At 51.1% G+C, this 9,178-nt stretch overlaps 2 protein-coding genes across 2 annotated transcripts; both read right to left on the bottom strand.

The window, feature by feature from the left end:
- Positions 1-2,666: 2,666 nt before the first annotated feature.
- LOC307092493 (free fatty acid receptor 3-like) lies at positions 2,667-7,873 on the bottom strand (the record flags this gene model as incomplete). Its single annotated transcript, XM_079759772.1, is given in 3 exon segments — positions 2,667-3,640; positions 7,794-7,806; positions 7,808-7,873. Coding segments are annotated over 3 exon segments (1,053 nt in total).
- Positions 7,874-7,995: 122 nt separating this feature from the next.
- Positions 7,996-8,898, bottom strand: FFAR1 (free fatty acid receptor 1; the record flags this gene model as incomplete). Its single annotated transcript, XM_079800503.1, has 1 exon — positions 7,996-8,898. The coding sequence occupies one exon, from the start codon at positions 8,896-8,898 to the stop codon at positions 7,996-7,998; it is 903 nt and encodes a 300-aa protein (XP_079656629.1).
- Positions 8,899-9,178: the final 280 nt, after the last annotated feature.

Here is a 9,178-nt window from a genome sequence, read left to right as displayed (position 1 = left end):
TTTAGGAGAGGTCCTGAGCTGGTCACAGCACAAGCCTGCAGTGGTCTCACCACTCACTGTCGTCTACCAGGCCGCAGTGAACCATCTTTGCAGGGTTCCTTAATCACTTCCTGGGTAGCTTTGCTAGGTCACACTTGGTGATTTGAAGCTTCTAGCCAACTCCCTCTTCTCCTATAAGCTGAGACTTGACCGGTGGCCCAGGGAACCTGTGGCAGGGGGCTGAAGCTCCCCTACTCCCTGTCCTTCTGGGTTGTGCTGCTCTAGTTTTTAGTGGAGGGAGACACTTCCTTCTAGGAGGGAAAAGTTCCTCCTACTTCATAGCCAACAATGAGTTCTTTTTGTACATCTTTAAAAACTTAGTTTAGCCCTAACAGGTTTGGCTCAGTGGATAGAGCGTCGGCCTGAGGACTCAAGGGTCCCAGGTTCGATTCCGGTCAAGGGCATGTACCTTGGTTGCATGCACATCCCCAGTAGGAGGTGTGCAGGAGGCAGCTGGTCGATGTTCCTCTCTCATCAATGTTTCTAACTCTCTATCCCTCTCCCTTCCTCTCTGTAAAAAATCAATAAAATGTATTTTTAAAAAAACAAAAAAACTTAGTTTATTAATTTAAAGAAGTAGATTGCTAAACAGCCTTGACTGTTTGAAATCAAATCATGTCAGTAAAAATGAAACATCCCACTGCTACTTGGAAGACCCAGGCGGGAGCCTGTGACACACAGAAGCAGCCTTGCCTTTCAGGCCCCAGGGCTTCAGATAAGTTTTCAAATGCCAAATTCAACCTCTGTCTTTACTGTGTATCTTTCCAAAGAAATGGGATCCTGACTCTGCTTCTCGGTCCAGGCCTGATATTGCCGTCTTTACGTACAGCTCTGCTTTGCCGTGAGCCTGTCAAACATGGCTTCATTGAAACTTCACCTAAACTTCACCTTTCCCCCAAATTCTGTAGTAACCCTGTCCCTTCTTTTGTGAGATCTCTCATGCTCCCTCTGGAATGTGGTGTCTTTTGCTCCTGTGAGAGAATAAACTTTGTTTGGTACAGGTGTGTGAGACAGGCTTTATCACTATTGGATACAACCATTTCTCTAACTTTTGCATTCTCAGTGAGGCAATATTGCCCCCAAAAGAGGTGAAAATTAGTTCTGTGGAAGCAAAAAAACCCCAAAACAAAACAAAAAAACAAACAAAAGCTTACAATGGTTTGTGCCCTTCTGAAAGGCCACACCCATAAACAGATATATAGCATATCTGATGTATTGAAATTTCATGGGCAAGGTGCTAAGTAGGAAAAAAATATCTTAAAAGACTCCTTAGGGGACAATGATACAAAGATGTTTGAGAAATGGTGCTTTAACTAATATTGAGTAGCTTTTGGTGTCCACTGTGAGTCAGGTGCCCAATTGTTGGCTCTCTTTTGCAGCTAGAATTGAGTTCTTTTGACCTCTGTCATGGTAGATCCAACCTGATTTGATTTCTTCTTGCACCCCCTAAATTTTTCACTCATGCCTGCAAACACCTCACCCGTGAGAGAGACACCTACTTGCTCGAGTGCATGATGCTCCATCACTTGCACATACACCCCGCACCATCTCTCTACCAGTTTCCTTTGCCTGCTTAGATGGGCACAGGGCAGCATGTAGTTCTATGTCTCACTGTGGCCTGTTGGCATTTGTCCTGGCCAGACTGCCACCTGACTCTGGAAGATGGACTGGCCAGATCACTGTGGCAACGCACAGCTGGAGGCAGAACAGCAGAGTGGGTGAGGGGCATGGACTTCAGAGTCAGCTAATCCCCCCTTGAGGTCTTATTTTAATCACTTACTGGCTGTAGGATCTCAGGTAAGAAAGAGACTTCACCTCCCTGGGCCCATTTCCTCATCTGTGAAATAGATATTTCACCTGCCACATGGTTATTGAGAGGATTGAAGAAAATAACATGTCAGCTATTATTGTTATTCCTCCAACCCAGATCCTCTCCCAGCATTCAGGCATCTTATTGTTTAGTCCTTTCCCTTCCGAATCCTACCCACCAATTCCACCTGACACATGTACACCATAAGAAAACAGAATAACGAAAGACCATTGTCTTTTGCTTGCTATCAAATTTATTTAGGTAATTTTTGTTCTGTCATTTTTCATAAATGTTTCGAAAAATCTGAATTTCTTGAACAATGGAAACTTTCTGGAAAAGTCCATGTGAGAACAGGATGTTCTTTCGTGCCTGGATCCTGCGTCCTCCACTCCTGACTTGCCAGGTCAGTGGCTCTGAAGGGCAGATTCTTCTCTCCTGTCTCAAGTACCTGGGTAGCTCCCTCGGCCCTGGACACTGCTCTCCACTCCTCTTTTACACTTAGAAAAGCCCCGGAGCGGGCCTGCTGCCACGGAGAGCTCATTCTTCTCCAGAACTCTCTCTCACCTTGACTACTTCCCAGGGCCTAATCCACAGCATGTGGGGAAATGGGAGGGGAGGGCAGTGTGGTGAAATCAAGAGTTGGGCTTTGGTGAGCACATCCTCAGGAAGGCTGGGTGCCTGCTCTGCTCCGACTGCATCAGTCCCCAGCCTGCCACTCCCAGGTTCCGCCTGTCTTGAGCTCGGAACTGCCCTGTGAATGAGATGTCTTTCCGTCCAGGCCACTTGGCCACCCGCTCCACAGCACTCCTAGAGTCCTCTACCTGTTCTCTACATTGGACAGCTCCTGAGGTTGCCCCTCTCCTTTCCTCTTCAGTTTCAAGCAGCTCACCTGCCTCCAGAGGCCCCAGGCCCCAGTCGGCCTTTGCAGCAGCCTCTGAAAGTCAGCTTGGAACCCAGATGATGAGAAGTAGTAGACCAAGGGATCAACGCAAGAATTCAAGGTGCTGAGGAGTAGCACGTAATTTCTCCACACTGGGCTTTTATGCTGGAGGTAGCCCACAACATGAGAAATATTGTAGGGCCCAAAGCAGATGAGGAAGTTAAGCATCGTGGCTGCCACGAGCCCTGCCACTCTCCTCCGCCGGTGGCTGGCTCCCCTCCTGAGTATGCACACCAGGCGGCTGTAGCAGTAGCTGGTGATGAGCAGGGGCATTCCAAAAAGGACCACAGCCATCTCCAGCCGGACAGGCAGGAGAACGTCCAGCTGCTCCTCCTGGAATTCCAGGTAGCAGGTGCTCTGGGAAGAGTTCCCTGAGAATTCGGTGATGTAGACCACGCTGCAGTGCGCAGCGGCCAGGAGCCAGCAGGCCCCACTGACCAGGCCAGCATGTCGGAGCCGTGGCCGGGCCTTGTACCACAGCGGGTAGGCCACGCTCAGAAAGCGCTCGATGCTCACAGCCGCCAGGAAGAGGGACGTGAGATAGATGGTGGTGAAGAAGAGGAATCTGGAGAAGGGGCAGAGAATGAAGGGCAGCTGCCAGCGCATGCCACTGGCCGCCTCCACCAAGCGGAAGGGCAGGAAGAGCAGCAGGAGCAGGTCCGAGAGGGTCAGGTTCAGCAAGAGCACGTCCACAGCCACTGGGCGGCGCTGCAGCTTGCGGGCGAAGATCACCAGTGCCACCAGGTTGAGCGGGAGCCCCACCAGGAAGGTGAAGAGGTACACGGAGAAGTACAGCCAGTGATTGCCCGGGAAGAAGGATGGGTCCCCGCTTGCGTCCATGGTGATGGCCACTAGAGAGAGAGAGAGAGAGAGAGAGAGAGAGAGGTTGTGAGGCAGAGAGGGAGAGAGATGGCAGCGTGGGTGGAGATCTTGCCCCAGCAGCGTCTCAACAATCCACAGAGAACATCCTCACCACCTCTCTTTCTCTTGCCCCCTGAAGCTTTCCCCAGTGGGTCAGCCTGTCTCCTCTTGCTTCCCCCAGGAAAGTAAGCGCCAAGCTGCTTCTCCACATAGTCACTCAGGGCCCCGCACTCACCTGCTTGTTTAAGAACCCAAGTGCTCTGCTGCTCGGCACCTGGCTGGTTCCTCCAGAACAAGTGCAGCTAGCTATTATTCCGAAGGAACTGATAAAGATCTGGCAGTGCCCATGACGTCCTCGCTCACTGCTGAGCCACAGCACAAAAGATGCCCTTAGCTCTGTATGCAAAATGAAGAGCAAATTCCACCAAGGTGGGCCTGGCTCCTAGGGCAGCCTCCAATGGAATGCCCCCACCAGGCCTGAGCAGACTTGACCCCTCCTTCCCCCATTCTCCACTTGCATTTTATCTGCTCGCTAAATGGCACTCATCCAGTTTGCCTTGTAAGGACAGGAAGCAGGATGCAGTGATGGACAGCATGGTCTGGGTTCAATGCCGGCTCTGTCACTTGTTAATTCTGATATGGGGCAAGTTACGTAAACTCTCTGCATCTCTGCTTTCTCATCTAAAACGGAGATGACCACAGTACCAATCTCTATGTTATTGTGTAGATTAAAGCATTAAATACATATCAAATGCTTAGAAGCGAGCCTGACATGGTAGGATGAGCACTTAGCAGGTGTTAGTTGCCATCATCCCAGTCACTGGTAGGGGCTTGTCCCTGGGGTGATGGTAATAATAATATCAATAATAATAATGATGGTGGTGATGATGATGGCAGCTACCATTTAGGAGGCACATAATCTATAGCAGATATTCTGCTTCTCAAGGTATCACCATTATGTCTTGAAATCCTTGTGCCTCACAGTGCAGAAGTGACTTGCTCCAGGTAATCACCACCAGAATCCAAACCCAAGTTCTGTCCAGCTTCAGAGATTATTTATTTATTCATTCAAATGTTTATGGAACACAATGAGATACCATTTTATTCACATGCTACTGGAATGGCTGGCTAATAGTAAAAACAGGTAATGTCAAGTGTTTGGTGAGAATGTGAAGAAATGAGAATCCTCACATGCTGCTGATGAGAATACAAAACAGTGGAGTCACTTTTAAGCAGTGTGAGTTTCTTTAAAAGGTAAACATAAACTTACCATGTGACCCAATTCCCTAATAGGTAGGTATCTACTTAAAAGAAAGAAAAACATATGTCCACACAGTCTTGCTCATAAATGTTCAAGTAGCATTAGTTGCCCAATCGGTGTAGCTCAGTAGTTGAGCATTGACCCATGAACCAGGAGATCACGGTTCGATTCCTGGTCAGGGCACATGCCTGGGTTGTGGGCTCAATCCCCAGTAGGAGGCATGAAGGAGGCAGCCAGTCAATTATTCTCTCTCATTATCTCTCCCTCTCTCTCTCTCTCTCTCTCTCTCTCTCTCTCTGGACAAAAAATGGAAACATCTCTCTATGACCTATTAGCTAGTGAATGGATAAACCATGTAGCATATCCATACAATGGAACACTATCTGCAATAAGAAGGAATGGAATACCCATGTGTACTATAATGTGGATGAACCTCAAAAACATTATGCTAAGTGAAACAAGCCAGACATAAAAGACTGTGTATTATATGTTTTCATTTATATAAAACGTCCAGAATAGGCACATTTATAGAGACAACAAGTAGATGACTGGTTGCCTGAGGAATGGGGGTGGAAGTGGGAGTTACTGTAAATGAGCATGAGGAATCTGACTGGGGTAATGAAAATGTTCTAAATTGCATTATAGTGATAGTTGCACACCTCAGTAAGTTTACTAAAAATCATTGAATTGTATATACCACATGGGTGAATTTTATGATATGTGAATATTACCTCAATAAGTAGTGGACAGAACAAAGGTTTTGGTGTTGTGGTGCTTACAGTTGGCAATGAGAGGGTTGGGAGGGTTGAGTGGTGGGAGGATACTACAGAAGCAGAGAACTGCTGGAGGAAACACTGCAGGCAGAAGGAATGCCAGGTGCACAGGCTTGACCCACTGTGGGAACTGGTAGAAGGTTTAGGGTTCAAGGGCCAAGAGTCAGGAGGTGATGCCAGAGGAGGATCATGCAAGGTCCATGGGCCCCAGGGAGCAACTGAAATCTCGCCTATGAGGATGAGGCACAAGTAACCGGAAGAAGTGGCCCAACAGCAGGTGCTCCAGAGCAGTGGGAGAGAGAATAGTCTCTGGCATTATGGGAGGGGTCGGGGGGCCACCTGAGCTGCTAAGGGAAGCTCTCTGGTATCACCGCAGTGCAGGGAACAAACTTGTGTCTGCCTCCCACAGAGCCTCCAGCAAGTTACTTCTCTGGCCTGTTTCCATGTTTATAAAACAGACTAGAGGCCTGGTGCACGAAACTCGTGCACTCGGGCTTGTTTCCTTCAGCCCAGCCTGCACCCTCTTGCAGTCTGGGAGCTCTGTGATTGATTGGCCCACAATGGGAGGCCCCGCCCACCACTGCTGGCCAGGTGACCTGGGCCTCCCTTGATTGTGGGGTGATGGCGGGGGCCCCCCCGACCAGTCGCATCACACCCGCCTTGGCGGCGGCAGTCAGTGCTGGGTCGCCATGGTGCCCACGACCCAGAAGGGACTGAGAGGTCAGCAGTTCAGCCCGCTTGCCAGTCCCCGCTCACCTGAGCCTGCTGCATGCTCAGACTGGCATTTGGTTGTCCGTTCGGTCGTTTTGGACATTAGAGACCCTGGCTCTTTATATATTAGGATAATAAAACTTTCTTTGGAGGGCTATTGTGAGTATTCACTCATGCAGCAAATGTTTACTGACAGCCTCCTGTGTGCTAAGCTCTCTTCAAGGTGCTGGGGATATATCAGAAAATAAAACAAAATTCCTTGCCCTTGTAGACATTGAAGCACGAAAATAAATAACTTGTATAAATCAGTTCACGCATGCTGGGCATGTGGCTACCGCTTTTGGTGCTCCTATATGTTCACAGCACTGTCAGCAACAGAGGAACAAATGTGCTTTCTACCCCTGGCCTGGTCAGAGCAGATGCCCAAGTGTCTGTCTCCTTTATGGCCTCTCTCTTCTCTGCTTTCTTGTGGGTTCAGGGTGCCACCGTCCACCTTCTTAAAATGGACCCCAAGGATAGGCATTAACCCAATACCCTAAGTTTTCCAAATGTCCCCTGACCCTTGGGGCCCTGCTTTGAAAGATCACATCCCACATCCGCCCCCTTCCTTGCTGTAGGGCCTTGGGAAAGGTGTTTCTCCCTGCAAAATAGAGACGGTGATGGCTTCAGTTACTCCCTGGGGCCCTTCAGAACCGTCACTAACTCAGGCAGCACCTTTATGCAAATTAGAAAAAGGTGCCCCCTCCAGGCGAGCACAGCCCTGCTCTGCACCAAGATGTACTGTTTAAGAAGTGGGTGGTGTTTTTGTTCCAATTATAATAAGATGCTGCTTCCCCTGGAGGAGCCCCCCCCACACACACACACCCCGTGCCAGGCATATGGCTTGGTGAGCAAACCACAGGCTAGAATTGAGTTAATGAACAACCTGCCCAGCTGCATGGCTGAATCCAAGGACTGTGTGAGGATGAAATGAGACACTAGACTTGGCATGGTGACTGGCATGTATTAGAGGCTCTGTATTTGTCTGCGACCAATTCTGGTGTTGCTAATATTCCCCCCGCCCCCGCTCCCCCCCCCCCCACTGCTGAAGCATCCCTTCCCCCCAACTTCCTGTTCACAGTTCTTATGCTGCCCCCTTGTGAGTTTCTAGTGGTATTACAGCGTCATTATTTTGCCTCCTGTCTCAGTCAGAAATTAAGTTGTTCTTTCCTAGGAAATACATCTCCCAAAATGTATCATCAGAATGGCATTTCCTCTAGATTAGAAGCAAACTTCCCTCCTACTTTCCCGCAGGTAAAAGGCCTCTGCCCACTACACACTGGCAGGCAGGCAGGTGAGTATCAAGGAGAGGAGAGACAGATGCGGAGAGTCCGCTGCTGTGTGCAGAGATCAACTTACCTTTTTCCTGCGACCCAGCTCCTGGCCTCCATTCTTCTTTCCAAATGGGATGCAATCTTGACAGACTCAGTTCTTCCCATAAGTGGCTCCAGGGGTGCCCCCAGGGCAAGGCCACCCTGCAGTTCCGTTGGAGCAGCCCCCACCGGAGGCCTAGAGAAGCAGCAGGGTTCTGCTGCATGTTCCTGCCCCCCAGCAGCGGCTACTACTTCTGGGATGTACCCCCTTTCATTCTTGCCCCACATGATGTCCCCCGGCCAACCCTCCTTCCCAAGTAGCCTGTTACCAATGGGTTGAGCACTACGCTCCAAGCACCTGTGAGGAGCCCCAGCTTCCTCCAGCGACCTCCCATGTCGGGGTGCAAGAAGCCAGCCACATTGGAGGCATTGTAGGGTCCCAAGCAGAGCAGCAGTGTGAGCAGCGCCCCGCCAGCCACCCACGCTGCTCTTAGTTTCCGTCTGTGACTCAGGCCTGAGCTGGCCAGTGCCCGAAGGCAGCCCACGTAGCAGAAGGCTGTGATGATCAGGGGCAGAAAGAAGAGCAGGAGAGAGAGGCTGAGGCGGGCAGGGCCTGCTGAGGCTGGGTCCCAGGCCTCCAGGCAGACTGGAGAGCCATTGACTGGTGTGTTGATGCCTAAGGAGCTGGTGGTATTGTCCATCCAGCCTCCCGGAGCCTCCAACCCAAAGACCAGCCCCAGGTGACAGAGGACAAGGGCCCATATGGCCACACACACGCCCCAGGAATAGCAGGGCCTCCTAAGAGCTTGGTAGCCCAAGGGGAAGGCAGCTCCTAGGTAACGGCCAACACTCAGGGCAGCCAGGAAGCCACCACCCGCGTAGAGCGGAGCGAAGTGGGCCAAGGCAAAGGCAGGACAGAGCGGGGCCGGCAGAGGCCAGGCTCCCGCGGCCAGGGCCTCCACCGCCTTCAGGGGAAGGGAAGCCGCCAGCAATAGGTCTGAGCAGCCGAGGTGGAGTGCATAGACAAGGCTGGGAGTGAGGCGGAGCCGGGCGTGGGCCACGGCACCCCCAATGGCCAGGGCATTGAGTGGGAAGCCCAGTGCAAAGGCCGCCACGTAGAGGGCAAAGGAGAGCTGCGGGGGCAGGTCCATGGGGCCCGGTGGCCCACTTGGCTCTTGTGCTCACTGTTCCCTGCCCTCGGCTCTCAGGCCCGAGGAGGGGGAGCTCTGGAGTCACAACCCGCTCAGAGTGTGGGAAGCCATCTGCAGCCGGAGGCCCACAGAGGGAGGTGGCAGCTCGTTAGCGGGGGAGCCCGGATGATAAGCAACACCGCCAGCCCTCAGGCCTCTGCTTTCTTCCCACTGTATCACCTCTTAAAATAAAGAATGTGATCGAGGATTGGCAGGAGAACACAGAACGCAAGCGTGCAGG

The sequence above is a fragment of the Cnephaeus nilssonii genome, assembly GCF_951640355.1.
Source record: "Cnephaeus nilssonii genome assembly, chromosome: 20".
In the NCBI taxonomy this organism is placed as follows: Eukaryota; Metazoa; Chordata; class Mammalia; order Chiroptera; family Vespertilionidae; genus Cnephaeus; species Cnephaeus nilssonii.
Note: the sequence above shows the minus strand (reverse complement) of the source record. Positions and strands in the feature narration are given on the sequence as shown.